This window comes from Mesoplodon bidens, assembly GCF_964165515.1.
Source record: "Mesoplodon bidens genome assembly, chromosome: 4".
Classification (NCBI taxonomy): Eukaryota; Metazoa; Chordata; class Mammalia; order Artiodactyla; family Ziphiidae; genus Mesoplodon; species Mesoplodon bidens.
In genome coordinates this window covers 129,878,878-129,899,706 of record NC_138160.1, presented here as the reverse complement: position 1 = coordinate 129,899,706, position 20,829 = coordinate 129,878,878, and the positions used below count along the sequence as shown (strand labels likewise).

Genomic DNA, 20,829 nt, shown 5'->3' with positions numbered 1-20,829 from the left:
GCAATTAAAAAGAATGAGATAAATAGGTATATCAGCATGGAAGGCTTTCTGAGACATTGTCAAAGAAAAAAAGCAAAGCAGATGAACACTACATATAATAATTTTTTAATTATGTTAAAAAACCCCACAAAACCAATTTTTGCTTTATATATTTCTCTACATAGGAATACAGTGTGTAAATGCATTCACAGGACCTAGAAACACACACAGAGGGTCCCAGAGTGGAGGAGACTCAGGGTGGAGACGGAGTGTTCAAAAGGTACTTGCGTTGTCTGTATTTTCATAAGTATGTATTGATGAGTTATTTGGGGAATTAAATGTACATACCTTTTTTTAAAAGTTATTCTTTTATTCACATGCTTTCATTTTTTTCCTTTTCTCAAGTCTTGGCAAATGTCTATTATCAACCAGTGTTTAAGGGCACATTTTCCTCAGCCTGATCTTCTACCCATCTATATACAGATGTCCTCTCCTGCACCTCCCCACAGACCTGCCCACATGGGCTATGTGAGGTGGAATAATCACCGGATTTACAATTCTGACAAATAAATATAAAACTGGAGTGGTAGGGCTTCCCTGGTGGCGCAGTGGTTGAGAGTCCGCCTGCCGATGCAGGGGACGCGGGTTCGTGCCCCGGTCCGGGAAGATCCCACATGCCGCGGAGCAGCTGGGCCCGTGAGCCATGGCCGCTGAGCCTGCGCATCCGGAGCCTGTGCTCCGCAACAGGAGAGGCCACAACAGTGAGAGGCCCGCGTACCGCAAAAAAAAAACAAAAAACAAAACTGGAGTGGTAAAATAATAATATAGTATTCCTTATTACAATATATTATATAATAAGATGATTCTTATATTATTTAATATAAGAATATAAATGTTATAAGTTAATATAAGAATCATCTTAATATTTTTCTCTCTTTTCCAATCTTTTTTTTTTTTTTTAAATAATTTTATTGGAGTATAGTTGATTTACAATGTTGTGTTAGTTTCAGGTATACAGCAAAGTGAATCTGTTATACATATACATATATCCAGTCTCTTTTTTTTTTTTTTTTGCGGTACGCGGGCCTCTCACTGTTGTGGCCTCTCCCGTTGCGGAGCACAGGCTCCGGATGCGCAGGTTCAGCGGCCATGGCTCACGGGCCCAGCCGCTCCGCGGCACGTGGGATCCTCCCAGACCGGGGCACGAACCCGTGTCCCCTGCATCGGCAGGCGGACTCTCAACCACTGCGCCACCAGGGAAGCCCTTTTCCAATCTTATATAATGATCATGTCTTAATTATCTAACTGGGAAAAAGTCTAAACCAGTGATCTCAGTGGGGGTGATTTTGCCCCCCTGGGGACATTTGGCAACGTCTGGAGATACTTTTGGTTGTCGTAACTTGGGGAGCGGTTGCTACTGGCACCTAGTGGGTGGAGACCAGGATGCTACTAAACATCCTGCGATGCACAGAACAGCCCCACAACAAACGGTTATCCGGCCCAAACGTCAACAGTGCCCATGCTGAGAAGCCCTAACCTAACTAAGTACACTGCTCATAAGTAACAAACCCCTATTTATGTTCCACTTACTCACTTTCTTTGTTTCTCTGATTATTTAATAGGTGGAGCGGGGAGCCTGGGGTCATACCTGAACAATGAACTGGTAGATCATAACCAGGCTGACCACCATGGTGATGTTGGCCAACAGGGAGAAGATGGACAGGGCTCGGAGGTTTCTGATGAACACCAGAAGCACCAGGAAGGGCAGGAAGGCGAGCATGTAGAGTCTCGAGTCCATGGTAGGCGTCAGGATCACCGTCTCGTTGTTGCGGCAGTTGGTGGTGGTCCCATTGGCTGCTTCTATCACCTAGAATGAGGGGAAGAAAAGCAGCAGAGAAAGCCTCTCAAATGACAAAGGCCAGTGGCCCTTCCACCGGAAGGGGTTCTTGGCTAAAGGCTCAGTGTGTGAAGAAGGCCACATAGAAAGTTAGTGGTCGGTGAACTGCCTTTGGAGATCTTCATGATTGTTAGCCACATGAATGTCTGAGCTGGGTTTGATCACATCTTACCTAAAGACAGGAGGACAGCAAGACATCCTGAGGTTTCTCGACGCCCTGGGTCTCTATAAAGTTTTTTTTTCTTTTAATTTTCATTTACTTATTTATTTATTATTTATTTATTTTTTGCCATGCCACGCAGCATGCAGGATCTTAGTTCCCTGAGCAGGGATCGAACCTGTGCCCCCTGCAGTGGAACTGCTGAGTCATAACTGCTGGACTGCCAGGGAAGTCCCATGCCCTGGGTCTTTAGATAAAATCAAACGACACTGACACTGTTTTACATAAAGTGTTAAGATCTCAATTCTTGTGTTGAACAAAACTGGCTTGGAAGAGACCCTAAACAGAAAGTCCACTCATCTCTTGCCAGTCTCTCTTTTTACCAGGGCTTACCTGTTTGAAGTTGTCAGCCAGAAAGACAAAATAGACACAGCAGAATCCCAGCTGCGTGACGATTAGGAAGAAGTCCACAGTGTGCCTGCAGGTGGGGAAGGAAGGAAGACAAAGATCGTAATGATAGCAAGCAAGACTGCCAGAGAGACAGGTGTTTGAACAGCACTTATTCCCAAGTCATCACAGACCCTTCCCATCAGGTGACAAGGATGAGTGTTGCCCAGGCAAGAGGAGAAAATGTGCCACATGCCACTGGTCTAGAGCCTTGGAGGAAGGTGAAGAAGGTGCTATCTGTGTGGTTCCCGAGGTCCCCTTCCTGGCTTCGTGTCAGGAATGCTGCATGCGGTCAGGCAGACTCGAGACAGTCCTGAGACTGCACTGCCCGGGGCGGAGCACATACACCAGGACCACTACCCAGCCCCTTGGCTACCCCCTTCCCATGGCCCGCCTATCCCCTCTCACACTGTTTGTCCTAAAGCTACAGGGAACCCTCAGTATAAAAGCCCAAGAAGCGGACCCCTTCACGGATCTCTTTCTATAACTTGGATCGATGAACCAACTCTCACATAAGGACACAGAAATTGATGTACCAAAAGAGGCTGCTGGTTGAAGCACTGTTACAACAACAGCTGGTAACAACCTAAGGGGTCATCAAAAGGAAAATGATTAAATTATAGCCCATTATGAGATGAAACAGAATACAGCAGATAAAAAGAATATGTTAAATCTACATGTGCTGATAAAGAAATGTCTAAGACCTCTAAGGGAAAAAAACAAAACAAAACAAGTTTCCAATCAGTATGCGTAGTATGGTAATTAGTGTAAAAAATGTTAAGAATGTGTGTATGTTTGTATATATTCAGAAAATTCCAAAAGAAAACCCATGCAACTGTGACCGGGATATACTTTTACTCTTCACTTTATGTTCTCCTAACTTGTTCCAAAAAAAAATTTTTTTTTTTAACCACAAGCACACGTTAATTTTATTAAAGGAAGGAAGGGAGGGAGGGAGTAAGGAAGGAGGGGGAAGGTATGGGGCCAGAGGGAAAGAGAGGAGGAGGAGAGAGGAAAAAACAGAGATGAAGAAAGGAAGAGGAGAGAAGAAGAGAGGAGAAGAAAGAATCAACTAACAACCAACCAACAGTGGTCACTTGGCAATCTGGCTTCTCCCAGGCACAGAAAACGACTTTGCTGAAAGAATTACATAATCCTGCATCACAGGAAGAAGCTGACTATGTGTGAAGGTAAAAGTCTCCCTATGACCACAACAAGGAGTTTTTCTGGAGAACATAACTTTAATGTGATTCAATTTTTTTTTAAAAAAAGGATTCAGCCCTCGATGTTATCAATTTTCTACATCTACATGTACCGTTTCCTCAAATAGGAAACAAACAGTAGAATATTTCTCTCCAGGCATCTGAAAAGTTACCATAAGGAGAAACTTCCAAACACCTCCCAACCCAGCTCCTGAAACGTCTCTTTCCCTAACAAACCCATTTGTTCTGGTTCACCTCACCTCCTCCTTGAAGCCTTCCTCCTCCCGCCCAGTGCCCTGCCCTGAAAGCTCCTATCATGTGCGCTTCTCATCTGCCACGGCGGACAAGAGCGCCTTTAGGGCTCCTCCCTCTCAGGGCTTCTGCGGTGTATTTCTAGCTCATGACTCTCTCTACTGGTATATCCTATTCCTGATCTCTTGTTCTCAAAATTCCCATGCATCTTTCTCCATCCATTGGAGGGCCAGGACTACATAATATCCCTCAGGGAAACCCTCCTCCCTATACCTAAAATTGTTTTGTACCACTTATAAGAGTGTGCTTAAATATATCTGTTGACCAAACAAGGGGATGAAATATAATCACTGGTCACAGGCTGTCAAAGCTGGGAGAGCCCTTCAATATCTTTCAGGCCAGGTCCCAAGTTTTACCAATGAGGAAACTGAGGCCCAGGGAAGGGAGGGGTCACATAGCCCAGGGTCACACAAATGACCACTGGCAGAGCTAAGCTAGAACTCAAGTCCGCAGACCCAAGCAATGTTCTTCCCATTAGCTGCACTGTCTCCCACACCTCACCTCCCTATCTGAAGGCCTCCACACTGGGCGGCCACAGCCACAAAGAAAAAGGAAACCCATTACCTTCCCCAGTGGGCATTGTTCCGGAGCCAGGAGATGGGACTGGCTTCCAGGCCGTACATCACCGTATCCCCATAGTCCACAAAGGGCTTGTTCAGTCTGGGAGGAGGGGAGGGAGAGGAAGGGCAGAGTGCAGGGGTCAGACAACGACAATGACAGAACAAACATAGCTCACGGAGACCTGGGCCGGTTCCCCATCAGCCACCCTAGACATACCACTGAGTCCTGGGTCTGATGCTTTCAAGGAGCAGAAGTCTTAGGTCAATGGGACGGTTACTTCCCTTATAATTAACAACCATCTGGTAAACCTTTTCAGTGGGGTAAATATTACAAAGCACGTAAAACCAGAATGTGGTCTCTGTCCACTGGATATAAGTAAGTGTGACAGATGACAACAAGCTAAAAAAGAACACAAAAATCGCCAGGGAAAGGCAGTGCGGTGATGACTAGCAGCCACCTTCAGCCGGCACAGAGTCCAGAGTGATCTGTGTTAAGTGATCACTTCCAGTGTTGGCAACGGAACCCCAAAGGACAATCTGTCACTCGAGAAGTGCTCTCACCTGTGGCAGAAGTGATGAGCGCACTTCACCAGGATACCCATGCAGTGCACAGCCACGAGGCCTATCACCAGCAGGCTGATGGGACCCATCTGCAGACAGGTGTTGTGGGTAAGAGGGGGAGAGACAAGCAGACAGAATTAGAATTGGATTTGCAAATGATCAAAACCTTACTAGGGAACCTTCCAATGACAGAACTTCCGGCAGAGCTTTCGAGAGACAAATGTGCTCGCAGAGATGAGCTGAGTTAGGACGGGCACCATCTGAACCTCAGCAGGCCTTCTAGAGAATTAATCTCCAGGAGGAGAATGACACAAGATAAGGCTATTCCGAGACTGTTGCCAATCAGCAGAATAGAAGGCTCCTGGGACTGTCTGGGAAGAAGAGACAGGCTAAGGGGTGGTGGAAGGGGGAGAGTTCTCTCTAGAGCAATGCCACAAGACCGTCCTTAGTGGAGGACAATCCCCGTCTCTGAGCTTCTCCAGCTTTAAAAGAAACCAGAACGGCTTTGGACAGGCAGCCTATAGGGGGAGAATCATGAAAGACAAAAATAAGATTCTCAGAGTTGGCCATCTAAGGGTAGGGCATGGAAGGACTGTGTAGAAAATGGACAGACTTCTGTTACTAACTCATTAGCTAATATTATTGATAGAAACTGCCAGAAACTTTTCAAGTACCTCCTCCTTGCCTCAAAGTAAGCTCCATGAGTGAAGGAATCGTTGTCTGTTTTTATTCACTGATAATATTCTAAGAGTCTAGAACAGTGCCCGGCACACAGAAGATCCTCAATAAATATCTTTAGATGAATGAACACCTGAACTTTGCTTTTTCTCAACTGAATTTGAAAAAGAAAATATTCCCATTTTAAAATGTTTTCCATGAAGTAAATTAAAAAAAAAAAAAAACACTGTCTCCTAAAATTTGTCACAATATTTCCTTGCACCGACGCAGACCCTTACCAAGATGCCTGCATTTTTCACGGCCAGAGGCAGCCCCAGGAGTCCTGTGCCAATGTTGCATTTTAATAGGTGGATCAGGGTCTGGAACCATCTGAAGTGGGAAGAAGGCAGACAAGGGCATGTTAACAATAATGAGAGCTAGCATTTACCGAGCACTTAGCACTGTGCTAAGTGCCTTCATGAGTTATCTCATTCAATTTCCAGAACAACCCTATGAGGTAGGCATTAACTTCACCTTATGCATGAGGGAGCAACTTGCTCAAGGCCATGTACCTTGAGTGTGAGCCTAGATTCAAACCCAGGCTGTCTAGCCCCTGAGCCCACTCTCCTAGTCATTGGGCTATAAACTCTGTTCCCTGAAGCATCTGAAAAGTCCACCTCTCTTGGAGATTAGATCAGAGGGACAGTGGGGGTCTGCAGTCCCTGGTGTACTTTTTATTAAAAAAAAAAGAGTCAAATGCCTAAGATTGGAGAAGCCCTCTTCACACAGTCACCTAATTTATCCTTCTGCCTTGAGGACACAGTTTTCCCTCATCTGTTGTACAGACTGTCTGCCTAAAGCTGCAACTGTAAAGTCTCTCAATGTCCTCATTATTTTTTCACTCAACAAACACCATCTATAATGTGTAAAACATTGTGTTAATGCAATGGTGGAAATTAGCATGAACCAGATACGGACCTCAGTCTCTAGAAACTAATAAAAGTCTCCAAGGAGATAAGGCAGACACATTAACAACCACCCAAGGTAGAAAGATCCCTGTCCTAGGAAGAGCCCAGGAACAATGCCCAGGGAGGGGCAGGGAGGTGAGGGTTTGTAGCGTGCAGAGACCTGGGCTGAGCCCAGCTGGGCCCTACGCAGGGCTCTGTGTGTGTGCCAACAGGGAAGAAGAGCCTGGGAACACACGCCCAGACACAGGCGTGAGCACCAACACAGAGGAGCGCGTCAGCTCTGTGGCCGCTCAGGTTGGGTGAGGATGGGCATTCCATACGGAATGGGAGCTCCTCAAAGGACTGACGTCAGTGGCCTCATCTTTAGCATTTTCCATCCTCTGTTACTCCAGCAGGATACGGAAAAGATCAAACATGGTACCACAGACTTAATCAGGATTTGGCCCCTGGCACCATCTGGAAATTCTTCTGCACAAATAACCTAAATACCTCCTAAATGATGCTTTCACATATTTCTTCAAATCTGCAATTCAGTAGAAACTGAAAGCAAATCATGTGTTAACTTGTAAAGACCGTAATAAATAAGACCCATCTACACTCTCTGGAAAGGAATTTTACTTTCGGTGACCTTTCTCCCTGTACCTCCAGGAAGAAAATCTCTTGACCTTTCTACTGTCTCCCAAGCTTCTCAGGCAAGATGAAGAAAACTGCTTCAAGTCTGAATGAGAAGAGACAAGTGCTCTCCTGGATTAAACTAAAGGACTGTAAGGGTCCAGGGGTGACTCATTCATTATCAGTGGCCAGTGACCAGGAGATTAAGTGCAGGATGATGGACTAAGCAAATTTCTATCTTGGCAAATGTTTAATCCACTTAAGGGCAAAGATAAGCACTGTATCAAAACCACCTGCCGGGCTTCCCTGGTGGCACAGTGGTTGAGAGTCCGCCCGCCGATGCAGGGGACACGGGTTCGTGCCCTGGTCCGGGAAGATCCCACATGCCGCAGAGCGGCTGGGCCCGTGAGCCATGTCCGCTGAGCCTGCACGTCCAGAGCCTGTGCTCCGCAACGGGAGAGGTCACAACAGTGAGAGGCCCGCGTACAGCCAAAAAAACCCAAAACAAACAAACAAACAAACAAACAAACAAAAAACCCACCTGCCTACCAGAGGCCTCCCCAAAACGCCTGAGCTGGGTTTCATGGGAGATCAGGTCCCTCCAGCCCTGGCTCTGCCATTAACTCCATATGGCAATTCCCTTCCCTTCTCTGGGACTGTTCTCTCATCTGTAGAGTGAGGGGACTGGACCAGAACAGCATACTTCAGCTCTGAAACAGCAGGATTCCAGGCAATTGACCAAAATCATGCTTTTTAATCAATGGCCATGAGCTGGGATTACCCAAACCCATATGACCTATCACAAAATCAACTCCATGGACTGCAGAGTCTTAACTGCGGGGGGTGGGAGGGAGAAATAAGCCTCACAAATCTCTGTCGTCTCTTTACGCTCCAAATCTGTTCTTATACTTGTTTGGTCTTAGGTCCCCTTTATACACTTACAAATTATTGAGGATCCCAAACAGTTTTTGCTTATATGGATTATGTCTGCTGACATATATTATATTATAAATTACACCAAGAAATGTTAAAACATTTATTAATTTTAAATAACAATAAACCTATTACACGTTAATAACCAATTTTTAACAAAAAGTAACTCTATTTTCCAAAAAGTATAATGTGAGAAGAAGGACACTATTTTACTTCTTTGCAAATCCTTTAATGTCTTGTTTGACAGCTGGACTAACTACTTCTGCATTCAAGCTGTTGTGATATGTTGTTTTGGTGGAAGTACCTGAAGAAAATCTGTTCTCACACAGACATGTAGTTAGAATGTATCTTAATAGCCTCTTCCGACAATTGTGATAATTTTTCTTTGATACTACACCAAAACTCGACACATGTAGTTTCTTAGAAGTTAGTTGTAATGTGGAATCTGACCTTTTCACCCTCTATTACATGAAAACCCACTGGTGATCTTGCTCTTGGATGGATCTTTTACCCACGCACAATTTTCTAACATCACCCTCTGGTCATCTGGGAAGATACTGATTCCCTGAGCTATGTGGATCTTCCAAATGCTGGCACATTTCATTATACGATATCAAAAAAATCACATTCATTAATATCATCCCTAATCTCATCAGAAAAGTCTTTGAGTAGAGGGAAGCTGTCAAGGTCACAGTGCTGGATACGAGTTTTTTTTTTTTCTGATTTTGCTCGAAAGCTCAAATTTCATTGTGGGCAACAAATACTACTGATTGTTTTTCTTGAGGTGATGGTCTCATTACTGTCATTTTCAAGAAAATGTCTGCCAAGTACTCAGGTCTGAATGACCTATAGTTTGTTAGTTGTTCAGTAGAAGTATTGCATGTGTACCTTCCATTTTGTCACACAGAATATTAAAAGACCTGTACTGAAGGGTCAAGATTTAACAAAATTAGTAACTTGACTGCTTCATCAAGGACGTGCTTAAGTGAAACCAGTTTATTCTTTGTATATGTATATGTGTGACAGTGAAAAATACGATGACAAGCATAATTTGGTGCCACCGCCTTGATTTACACTAAGGCGCCAGCAATTTTACCCATCATTTCTTCTGAACTATGAGTGCAAATGTCAACACAGTGAAAAAACAAATCACATCTTAGTATTATTATGAAAACAGTTTTGACTTCGTGGGCTTCTTAAAATGGTCTTGGGAGCCCTAAAGGGTCTGAAGACCATACTTTGCAAGTGGCTGCTCCAGATAACCTACAGAAGACCAGTTTCAGTCAACTGGTTTCTCAGCCTGCCAGCCTGGAGAAAAAGTATCAAAGCCTGATCAGGAGCAGTATAATGTAGCTCAATAGGGCAACAAGAAAACTTTGCCCAAAAGAGTAAAAAATGAGGCTGTCATCAAAGCAGTCGACAGCTTGATAACATTCAAGTGTTCGGAAATACCCTCACCAAACACATCATCATGGAAGCATCTGGGGTTCCTATTTGCACCCCTGATTAGGGATTTTTACTGAGCCCTAAACCCTTAGAAGAGCCTGGTGTGTACATGCTTTTTGTACATGGAACGAAGTACATATACTTTGCTTCTTGTACTTCGTTCCATGTACTTTTTCCATATTCCCTGGCGGTCCAGTGGTTAGGACTCTGCACTTTCACTGCCAGAGCCCGGATTCAGTCCCTAGCTGGGGAACTAAGATCCTGCAAGCCTCGCGGCCAAAAAAAATAATGACAAAAAAAAGTAAAGAAAAAAATAAAAATGAAAATCTAGACCCCATAGGGCAAGCACTGCATAGACAAGCTGATGCCTAAGAACAAGGAGCAAAACCTGGAAAGGAAACTAGAGAGAGACAAGCTTGGAAGAAGTATTTCACAGTAACAAGAGTGACTTCTGAAGGGAAGCTATCAAATGTCATTGGCTGCATCTGACACTCCTTCCACCTGGGGGAAGCCAATTAGGTAGGTAAGGTTAGGGAAAAAAGAGGAAAGACAGTCCTCACTGCTGCCAGTTGTGGTCTAAGCAATATTTTCCACCAGCTAACACTGCAAGCAAATGGGGGAATCTACAATAGCATGCCACAGGAGAAAGAAGTTATGGAGACTGAATCTTTATGAGCAGAAAACCAGCTAGAGGTGGAGAGGGGCTTATAATGTGGGCCGGCCATCTCCTCTAGTTCTGAGTTCACTAGGGAAAATGCCCTGCACTAGGAGAGATTGCAGCTAGGCGGAGCTTCACCAGTAATGAACTCCAAGAGAAGCTTCCATGGTCTCCTTGGGCAGTCACAGTGGGACAGTGTGAGTCAAGGACATAATGGATCCCTCAGTAAGTCACACCTAACCCACAAGGGAACACAGAGCAGGTGATGGCAAAGCTTGAGGAATTAACAGAAGGGCTGCAAAAGATGGAATGCTGGGTTCCAGAGAAAATGTCGGGGCTCTGCTGACTTTCAGAACTGAGCCAGACAACTCAGTGGAGTAGAAAACCCTCCTTTGAATCTTTTCATTTGAACGGTGAGTCGGTATAGCTTCATGGTGGGGGGGGGTCCTCAATTTTCTCTTACATTTGGAAAACTGAGGCCCATAGAGGGCCAAACTCACCCAGATGAGACTTGGAATTCAGTTTCCAGGGGTAAGACTTAAGCCCTCCCAAGGGCATGCAAAGCAGATCACCTTTAGCAACCCCTTGAATCTTTTAAGGGCAGGAGAAGTTATTCCTCCCTCTTCCTACTTCTTCCGCCAAATATCCCAGTTGATTGGTGATGGGGACAGAAGTCTGGGGGAGACTTTGCAAAGGAGGCTTCCAACTGGACTTGGAGGCATTTAAGGCTCTAGCACAGACAACTCATGGTTCTAAATTAAGAGAATGTTCTCTCTAGAAGTTTTTCTGATGTTCAGGCTCTTACTCGGCACCAGCCTTCTGGGACCACACAGGTGAAATGAACAAAGAATAAGAAACAGACTAGAGAGTGGCAGACAAGGAGCGCAAATCTCAGCACCATTACTCACTCAATCTCTTTACCTCTTACTTTCATCTGTAAAGTAGGGAATTGATAAAATAGGGGAGCAAAAATAACTCTAATGGAGATTATGTTACTAATACAGAATTTAGGAATATGAACCCCACCCAGGAGGGTAGACAGGAACAGCTACTTACGTTGTGCTGTTGCTTTCCCCGAACCGCTCGTAGGATCCCGGGGAAGAGAAGTTGTTCAGGCCTTCGGACGGACTCTCCTCTGGGCTCACGTCGGTGGAGCTGTAGTCACGGTAGTCCTCGCTCCGAAGTCTCTGCGTGGACATGGTAACTGAGGGGACAGGGGCAGTGCTAAGACCTCCAGTGGCTGGGGCCTTTAGCTCCAAGCCTGGAGTCGGCTCTGGGGCAGAAGCAGCCATTGCCACAGTAGCTCAGTGACAGCTGCACTATGGATTAAGTACAGTGAGGTTGCCTGATACCAAGAGAAATGAAAAAGGTACAAAGTACACATGGGCGGGCTGAGCTCTCTTGGCTTCTCCCTCGCAACCTATCTAGTCGGTGTCACACTCACAAGTTTCTAAATTTGCCTGCACACCTGGACAGAGCAAAGGTGAGGCACGGCTTGGGAGGGATGGGGGAAGATGCAGACAGGCACTTCTAGGCAGCCTTTCCCATTCCTTAGGTTGGGATTAACGATCCCTTCCTTTGAGCTAATTTCTTGGACCTTGAACAATACTGACATTGTATCTACATCCATCTTCCCCAAGAGCAAGCTCTCAGAGGATGGGAACCTAAATATTCCTAGCTGTATTCTATTTTTCCTCTGCATTCAGTCCAGAAAGAGCCTTCTGCATTCCAGAAATCCCTTCTAGATCATCTAATTCTGCTCAAACTCACCACCAGGTCCCAGAGCCACAGATGACCTTCTCTTTCTCTCTGCCATGACTTCTGGTATGTCCTATACTCTTTGGAGGTCATCAGTGATGCTCATTCCCTCATCCTAGGACTCTTTTCTTGCAACCAGCCTGCATACTGAGAAATGGCAGCTGAAAGCAGCACAAAGGAAGACCAGGAGCATGAGAGGTGCTCACCACTGGCCCTTGTAGCAACATCTCCCCGCCTCAACCCTTCTCCCTTTTTGCCAATTTTTCAAAAGCTGGTGAAAGAAGAAACCCTTCCTATTGTGTGCTGAGGAAGGATGGTGAGGGTGGTGTCCCATGAGTGGAGTTTTTTAATAATTATACACCAGAAAAGAGAAATACAAGGACTTAGCTAAAATACACTATAAGGATACATTTTGAGAGCTGTGTAGGCTCCCAGAATCCTAGAGATGGCTGCTAAAAGAGCCTTCGGAGGTCACTCCAAACTACTCATTTCACAGATGAAGAATCGTTCCCCCAAAAGATGAAGGGACCTGCTCTGCTACAGCCAGGTAGCACCAAGCCGTAAACATACATCCTGACGCCCTGCCTAAATCTGGAAATACCTACTGAATACACTGCCAGTTGCAGTGATGGAATATCGTAATGAAAGAGAGTCAACTTTCTCCAAGAATCCGCAATCAAGAAGGAAGAAAAGGCCCATGAACATTAAAAATTACCAATAAAAATCCTTCTGACACTTGGCAGACTGGCACAACCAGCTGCCTATAAGGGGCTCTCCCTCAGCACGTGGCTGGATGCCCATCCTTAGTCTGATGTGCTATCTCAGATGCCTGGTGAAGAGACAGGACCTCTGATGGCCATCACAACACGCCGTCCCACCCAACACCCATCACTACCTGCCAGAGAATAGACAGCTCTGTGTCAAGTGCTCCCAGAGGTCCAGTCCCAAGGGACTCTTTGGAAACGGACCCCACCTAGCACCTGAGTGATCCAAGGGTGATCTCATTTTCTCCCACCAACTATAATGGAGGAAGGACCCCATGTAATCTCACGAGGAAAGTGCTTGACAGAAAGCCAGTGAAGGGCTTGGAAGTCCCAGAGAGGATCCTGCCTCATTTCACCACCAGAGCCGACTTTGCTAGATATCTAAGTCTGCATCATTTACTCACATGGTGGAGGAATTCAAGGAAGTCATCTAAGCTCTGGGGCAATGAAATTCATAAGAGGGCCAGGAAACAAAAAATCTATTTAGTATCTCAATATGAACAGTTGAAAGCTGCTATTCAGGCAAAAGCAATTAAATTAATTTCTATGAATGTCAGAAGGCCTGGGTGCTAAATCTGCCTGTAACACCAGTTTTCTCAGTAGCCTGGAGCAAATCTCCTTATTTGTCTCGAGTCTTAGTTCCACATGCTCAAAAAGGCGGGGGTGGGGGGTACGGTGTACTAAACTATTGCTCTAATATTCCAGGAATCAATTAATGCAATTCTTTATGCAAACAGCAGCTAATTTCTAGTCTCTTCCAATATACCAAAAGCATCTGAGGAACAGAGCCTTCCAGGTGAACCCTGCATATTACTGAGGGAGAGGGACAGAAAACAGGCACTGACAAGTTCCCCAATCCCTCCCCATCAACCAAAAACCACTCTTGCTTACTTGGTACAGACGCTCAATTTATTTCAAACACTGTAAAGAGGCCTCTTTATGTTGTGACCCACAGCAGATTATCACTAAGAAAACTGCTCAGAAAGAAGCTGAAATTTATAGATCAAAAGTCCAATGAACAACTGCAGGATGTGGAAGATGTGGCTTGGCAACTGTGTGCATGTTGAAAAAGGAAAAAAAATGCTACTTATGGGTTTTACTTGTTGATAAGCTCAACAGAAATCAATGATATTATCATAATAGATGCCAATTCAACTAATGCAATTCTTGGTTGCACTACAACAAGAGAGAACCCCAGGGAGATGACAGACTGTTCTTTTTTGCCATACCTTGTACTCTGTTCCAGCAGCACACTATAAAGGGGATAATGATAAACTGCGGTATAGCCAGGGGTCAGCACCAAGGTCATGAGGGGGAAGAAAACCAGCTAAATGAAGAACAGTTGGAAGCCCTGAGAAGTTTCAACCTGGAGAACTGGCAACTCGGGAGGTAAAAAAACTGTCTTTAAAATCTGTCCTAGGGATCAGATTTGTTCTGTGGGGCCTCAAAGATTACTCAGAAACAGGATCAGTAGGTGGAAAGTAAAGGGAGGCAGGTCCTTGGCTAGACATAAGGAAGACAACTATCAAAAGGAGTTGTCCAGGGCTTCCCTGGTGGCACAGTGGTTAAGAATCCACCTGCCAATGCAGGAGACGTGGGTTTGAGCCCTGGTCCGGGAAGATCCCACATGCCGTGGAGCAACGAAGCCCGTGCACCACACCCACTGAACCTGCGCTCTAGAGCCCACGAGCCACAACTACTGAGCTCACATGCCACAACTACTGAAGCCCGTGCGCCTAGAGCCCATGCTCTGCAACAAGAGAAGCCACCGGGGGCTTCCCTGGTGGCGCAGTGGTTGAGAGTCCGCCTGCCGATGCAGGGGACACGGGTTCGTGCCCCGGTCCGGGAAGATCCCACATGCCGCAGAGCGGCTGGGCCCGTGAGCCGTGGCCGCTGAGCCTGTGCGTCCGGAGCCTGTGCTCCGCAACGGGAGAGGCCACAGCAGTAAGAGGCCCACGTACAGAAAAAAAGAAAAAAAAAAAGAGAAGCCACCGCAATGAGAAGCCCGCGTACCGCAACGAAGAGTAGCCCCCGCTCACAGCAACTAGAGAAAAGCCCATGTGCGGCAACAAAGACCCAATGCAGCCAAAAATAAATAAATAAATTTATTTTAAGAAAAGAGAGTTGTCCAAATGGATCACTCTAGGAGATAGTTCCTTATCCCTGGAAAGATCCAAGCAGAAGCCCCTCTCAGAGCTGTTAAGCAGGAATTGAAGCACTGTAGACGGTCAGTGCAGTCACTCCCTGGAGTGCCTTCTAGGGCTCTTTCTGGCAACCAAGGCCTCCTCCTCTTCTCTCTAGCTGTCCCCACTGAGTGCAAGCCTCCATGGCCACCTTGCCCTGGGCTCTCTGTGATGAAACCTGGTTTCTACCGTCTAGTGCTATAATTGCCATTTCCTGCCCTGTGGGAGAGTTTATAGACCCTGTTAACTGTCCAAATGAGGGATGTAATATTTAAGAGTTCAAGACCAGCTCTTCCTTCAGCTTCTTGAGGACAATGAACAGTTTATAGAATATGTGTGGCCCATCAACACAAAGTAAAAATCTCCATAAGATATTTAGACTCAAAAGAGTGTACTAAGGGACTTCCCTGGCAGTCCAGTGGTTAAGACTCCACACTTCCAGTGTAGAGGGCGCAGGTTCGATCCCTGGTCAAGAAACTGAGATCCCACATGCCACGTGGCACAGCCAAAAAAAAAAAGTGTACTACATAAGAAAAGTCTGCATGTTTACTGGCAAACATATATATGTATATATTGTTTTTTTCAAGTGTATATTCAACCAAAATTGCATTGAAATACCAACTATTTTTATAACCCTGATAAATTTCCTTATTTTTCCTTATATAAACTATTTTTAATTAATCGATATTCTCATTATTTTAAGGTTTTTTCCCACTTATTTTATATCTACTCTTCCTTGAATCTACACAGTACACACACTGATGATCTTTAGTTGTAATATAGTAATATAATGGTCCATCATTATATTAATAAAATAATTTGCTTCACTAGCTCCCAACTGTTGGCTTTTGAGCTTTTTTTTTTTGGACTATCTTACATCATAGCTAAAAAGATTCCTACAAATAGTTTTTAATTTTCAAGTCATATCCTTGGAGTAGAGCTAGATGAATAGGCTTTTCTATGGTTCTCACCATACAAATGACTGAACTAACATGCAGTGTCACTAGCAATATATGGACATGCCTATCTTTTCATAACCCTGCCAACTTTGGATTTTATCTTTTTTTTTTGAGGGGGGGGCATGCTGTGCACGCAGGTTGTGGGATCTTAGTTCCCCGACCACGGATTGAACCTGGGCCCCAGCAGTGAAAGCACTGAGTCTTAACCACTGGACTGCTGGGGAATTCCTGGATTTTATCATTTTTATTTTTGCTATTTCTGATGAATGGGTGGCTCCTTGTATTTATTTTATTTTACGTTTTTTAATTTCCAACAAAGACCACTGATAATAAAAACTGTAAGAGCATCTTTCCCCCACCTATCAGACTCATACTTTTGGAAATACTAAACTCATTTTTGAACTTACTTTTGAAAATACTAAAATGTTCTCAAGATAGCTATTTAAGACTTAGTGATTAAATTCTATTCCAAATTCAGTACAATAAACAAGATAAATTCCAATAACGGAAGGAGAATCCATCTGTACGAGTTTGTAGGTCTCTTTCAGGGCACACGGGAAGGTCGGGGAGAGGAAAAGAGAGGAGGGAGGGAGAGGCAGTACTAAAGTGTTAGCTTCATTACTAAAATTTAAACAATACTTCTAAGGGTGACTTGTAAATACATAAAAAATTATCCTCTAAAAACCATTAGAACTAATAAGTTCAGCAAAGTTGCAGGATATAAGATCAATATACAAAAATCAGTTGTATTTCTTTGTACTTTCAGTGAACAATTTGAAAACAAAATTGAGAAAACAGTTCTATTTACAATAGCATCAAAAAGAATCAAATATTTAGGAAGAAATTTAGCCAAGTAGGTGTAAGACTTGTACATGAAAACTATAAAACATCATTGAAAGAAATTAAAGAAGACCTAAATAAATGAAAAACATCCTAATATTCATGAATTAGAAGATTTAATACTGTTAAGATGGCAATATTCCCTAAATTGATCCACAGATTCAATTGAATCCTATCAAAATCCCAACTGCCTTTCTGCAGAAATTAACAAGTCAATTCTAAAATTCATATGGAAATTCAAGAGGCCCAAATTAGCCAAAACAACTTTGGAGAAAAAGAACAAAGTTGGAGGACTTCCCAATTGCTACACAAAGCTACAGTGACCCCAAGACAATACAGTATTGGCATAAGGACAGACAGACAGATCAATAGAATAGAATTTAGAGTCCAGAAATAAACTCTCATACCTACGGTCAATTGATTTTTGACAAAGGTGCCAAGACAATTCAATGGAGGAAAAATTAGTCTTTTCAACAATTGACACTGGGACAACTGGATATCCACGTGCAAAAGAATGAAGTTGTAACTCTACCTCACACCATATATAAAAATTAACTCAAAATAGGTGAAAGAGCAACATGTAGGGGCTAAAACTATAAAAACTCTTATTAGAAAACATAGGTATAAACTTTTGTGACCATGGATTAACCAGAGTTTCTTATATACGACAGCAGAAGCACAAGAAAAAATAGGTAAATTAGACCTAATCAAAATTTAAAATGTATATGCCTCAAAGGATACCACCAAGAAAGTGAAAAACAACCCACAGAATGGGAAAAATTTTCTGCAAATATATTACACTTCAATAATAAAATGAAAACCCAATTAAAAAATGGGCAAAGGATCTGAATAATATTTCACCAAAGATGTGAAAAAAGCCAATAATCATCTGCAAAAATACTCAATATCCTTAGCCATCAGGTAAATGAGAAACAAATATCACAATGAGATACCACTTCACACCCACCAGGATGGCTAGACTCAAAGACAGATAATAAAATGTATCCGCAAGGATGTAGACAAATGTAGAGGGTTCCCTCTTACACTGCTGGTGGGAATGTAAAATGGTGCAATCACTTTGGAAAACAGTCTGGCAGTTCCTCAGAAGGCTAAACATAGTTACCATATGATCCAGCAATGATTCCACTCCTAGGTACATACCAAAATGAAAATGTATGTCCATAGAAAAACATACACACACCATGTTCATAGCAGCATTATTCCTAGTAGCCAAAAAATGGGGGGAAAAACCCCTGATAAATGGATAAATGAAATGTGGAATATTCATTCAATGGAATATTATTCAGCAATAAAAACAAATGAAACACTGATAGATGCTACAGCACAGATGAACCTTGAAGACATTATTCTAAGGGAAAGAAGTCAGTCACAGAGGATCATATAGTGTATGATTTCATTCATATGAAAGTCCAGAATAGGGAAACCTATAGACAAAAAGTAGATTAGTAGTTGCCTAGAGTTTGCAGTAGGGAGTTGGGAGGGATTAGGGGGTGACAGCTAAAGGGTTCAGAGTTTCTTTTGGGTGATGAAATGTTCTAAAATTGATTGTGTTGATGGTTGCACAACTTTGTGAGTTCAGTGGAAAAGCTATTGAATTGTACACTTTAAATGGATGAATAGTATGCTATGTGAATTATATCTCAATAAAACTGCTAAAAAAAACCAAAACAGATTTCTGGGCCCAATCTGATTCAGTCTGAGCATTTTTATTTTAACAGGCTTCTTAGATGATCCTGATTATAGGCAGATTTATATAAAGCACTATGAAAAAAAACATATATATACGATCTTATGATAGGTATACCGCAGGTCTCCCCTCCTACCAAAGTTCATGGATTGGTGATATATGCAGACTAAAAGTGCTACCTATTGTTCTGAAACAATTATATTCTCTGGAACCCAGAGAAACAGCGAATTCTCTAGATATACGTTCTCTTCTCTGTTGCTGGAATTCCAAAAACATGAATAAGGACACAGACTGTGTTCCTATATGTGGTCTACAGGGAGGGAAGTGAAAATTTCTGACATCCACAAGATTTATTTTAGAGGACATCAGATAGGACGCCATCTGATCTACCAAAAAAGTACATTTCCTAACTCGAGACTCCTGCCTGAGAGGGTCTGGTGCAAGGACAGCCGCAAAACAGCTGCTGACATCAGCAGGCTCTGCACGGAAGCAGCTGAAAGAGCAAACACACTCACTTTTTACCCACAATTATAAAAATCTCTAAATGTTAGGACCAGGCATGACTGACAGGTAACCAAGCTCCAGTTTCCCATTTATAGGTGAGAAAACCAAGGCCCCAGCTGGTTAACAGTTTGGGATTAGAATACAGCATATCAGATTCTTAGTCCAGTGTTCTTTCTAACACACCATCTACTCTCCCTAAAATCTCCCTGGGAACAAAACTGGGGCAGGATTAGGTCTACAGGGGGAATCCTGAATAATAAAAAGTACATGAGTTCAGAGCCTAGTTGTGTGACCCTGATCTCCCTTAGTCTCAATTTCCTCATCTGAAAAATGTCATATGCTTACATCACAATATTGTTATGACGGTAGAAGGAAAAGATGTTAATTATGTTACCTGGTACATAATGGACCCTCATTAATGGCAGCAACTGTGTTATTACTAGAGAGAAGTTCAAGGACAGAAGTCAGAAGTTCAAGTCAGGAAGTCACTACACAAATAAAGCGCTGCAGGGCTTCCTCCATTCCATCACTCTGGAGAGCTGAGCCAGGTCTCCATCTCGGAAACAGTGATCTATGTGCCAAGAGCATCCCAGTAACCCATGTAGACAGATTCCTGAACTTCACGGAAAAGGGACGCACAGAGGAGTCTTTCCTACTAGGGAGGGTCATTGAGAACTGGCCCTGGGTGTCAAGGATTCCAAGAGAAATGTATGGAAGGAAAAAGAAGAGACAGCACCAAGTACAGCATCAGGAGGTTTCTCTTTTGGCATATGCAGAATATCCTACCCACTGGACCCCACACTCATTAAATAGAGACTAGCTTTGTGTGCTCAGACCCAGTAAGGCCCGGCCAAAGGAAGGAGGTACAAGATTCTGCCAAGATCTGGGTTAAGACAATGTGAGCTTCCTCTATGGGAAAAAGAGAAGGTTAGCCTAGGACTCAGTGGGTAGTCACACACCTCTGGAAGAAAGTATGAGGACCAGTCAGCAAAAGTAGAAACCAAAGTCCACTCACTCGGCCCAGCTCTAGGATCTCACTTCAGGTCAGGATGGAAAGAAGGAATATACCATTAACAGCAGTGACTCTTCAGCATCTGACCCTGGAAGAGGTATCAAGAACTTAAAGAACTGAGACACTCACTGGGGAAGAGAGGAGGGATAAAAAGAAAGAAAAAGTGGAATATTTAACATGAGAATTGTTATCTGAGCAAAGTGGAAAAATAAAGCATTCACAAAAGTGGACCTCGGTTCCACCTACCTTACCTCACATCCCACATGCTAACAAGTCCAGTCCTAGAATTTCAAAGAACTTCTGAGTTAGAAGAAAACTGAAAATTTTATCTAGTCTGACTCTCTACCCAACACAATGACCTAATCTACAACATTCCCAAAAGTAATTGCCCAGTGACAATGACCTCCAGCGACAGGGACTGCCATGCTCTGTGTTGCAACATGCTAGAGCGCTAATTCTTTTAAAGTTCTTATGCTCACCCAAAAACCACTTCCTTTATGGCACTTCCATCCACCGGTCCCAGTTGTGGTCTCTGGAACATTACAAAAGAAATGGAATCCGCCTCCTTACACTGCCTTTAAAATAGACAAAGCTCTGAGCACTTCAAGCTGCCACAGGGATGAGGCCAAATGAACAGATACATGCTTTAAAGGGAAAACAAGGACTCAAGAGCAGACAATTATAAATGGCTCAATCAGAAAACAAGGGG

At 43.6% G+C, this 20,829-nt stretch overlaps 1 protein-coding gene across 4 annotated transcripts in view; it reads right to left on the bottom strand.

Annotated features, from left to right (window-relative positions):
* Positions 1 to 20,829, bottom strand: part of SLC36A1 (solute carrier family 36 member 1) — a 96,029-nt gene that overhangs the window by 73,507 nt on the left and 1,693 nt on the right. For 3 of the 4 annotated variants that reach the window (XM_081231638.1, XM_081231635.1, XM_081231636.1), the window contains exons 2-7: positions 11,449 to 11,596; positions 6,075 to 6,165; positions 5,119 to 5,207; positions 4,562 to 4,657; positions 2,430 to 2,514; positions 1,628 to 1,846 (exon numbers count right to left, since the gene is read on the bottom strand). In XM_081231638.1, coding sequence (XP_081087764.1) covers positions 1,628 to 1,846; positions 2,430 to 2,514; positions 4,562 to 4,657; positions 5,119 to 5,207; positions 6,075 to 6,165; positions 11,449 to 11,591 — 723 coding nt within the window. In that variant the 5' untranslated portion in view covers positions 11,592 to 11,596. Of the gene's footprint in view, positions 1 to 1,627; positions 1,847 to 2,429; positions 2,515 to 3,019; positions 3,070 to 4,561; positions 4,658 to 5,118; positions 5,208 to 6,074; positions 6,166 to 11,448; positions 11,597 to 20,829 lie in introns of all 4 variants that reach the window. The other variant, XM_081231637.1, reaches the window with a different exon arrangement.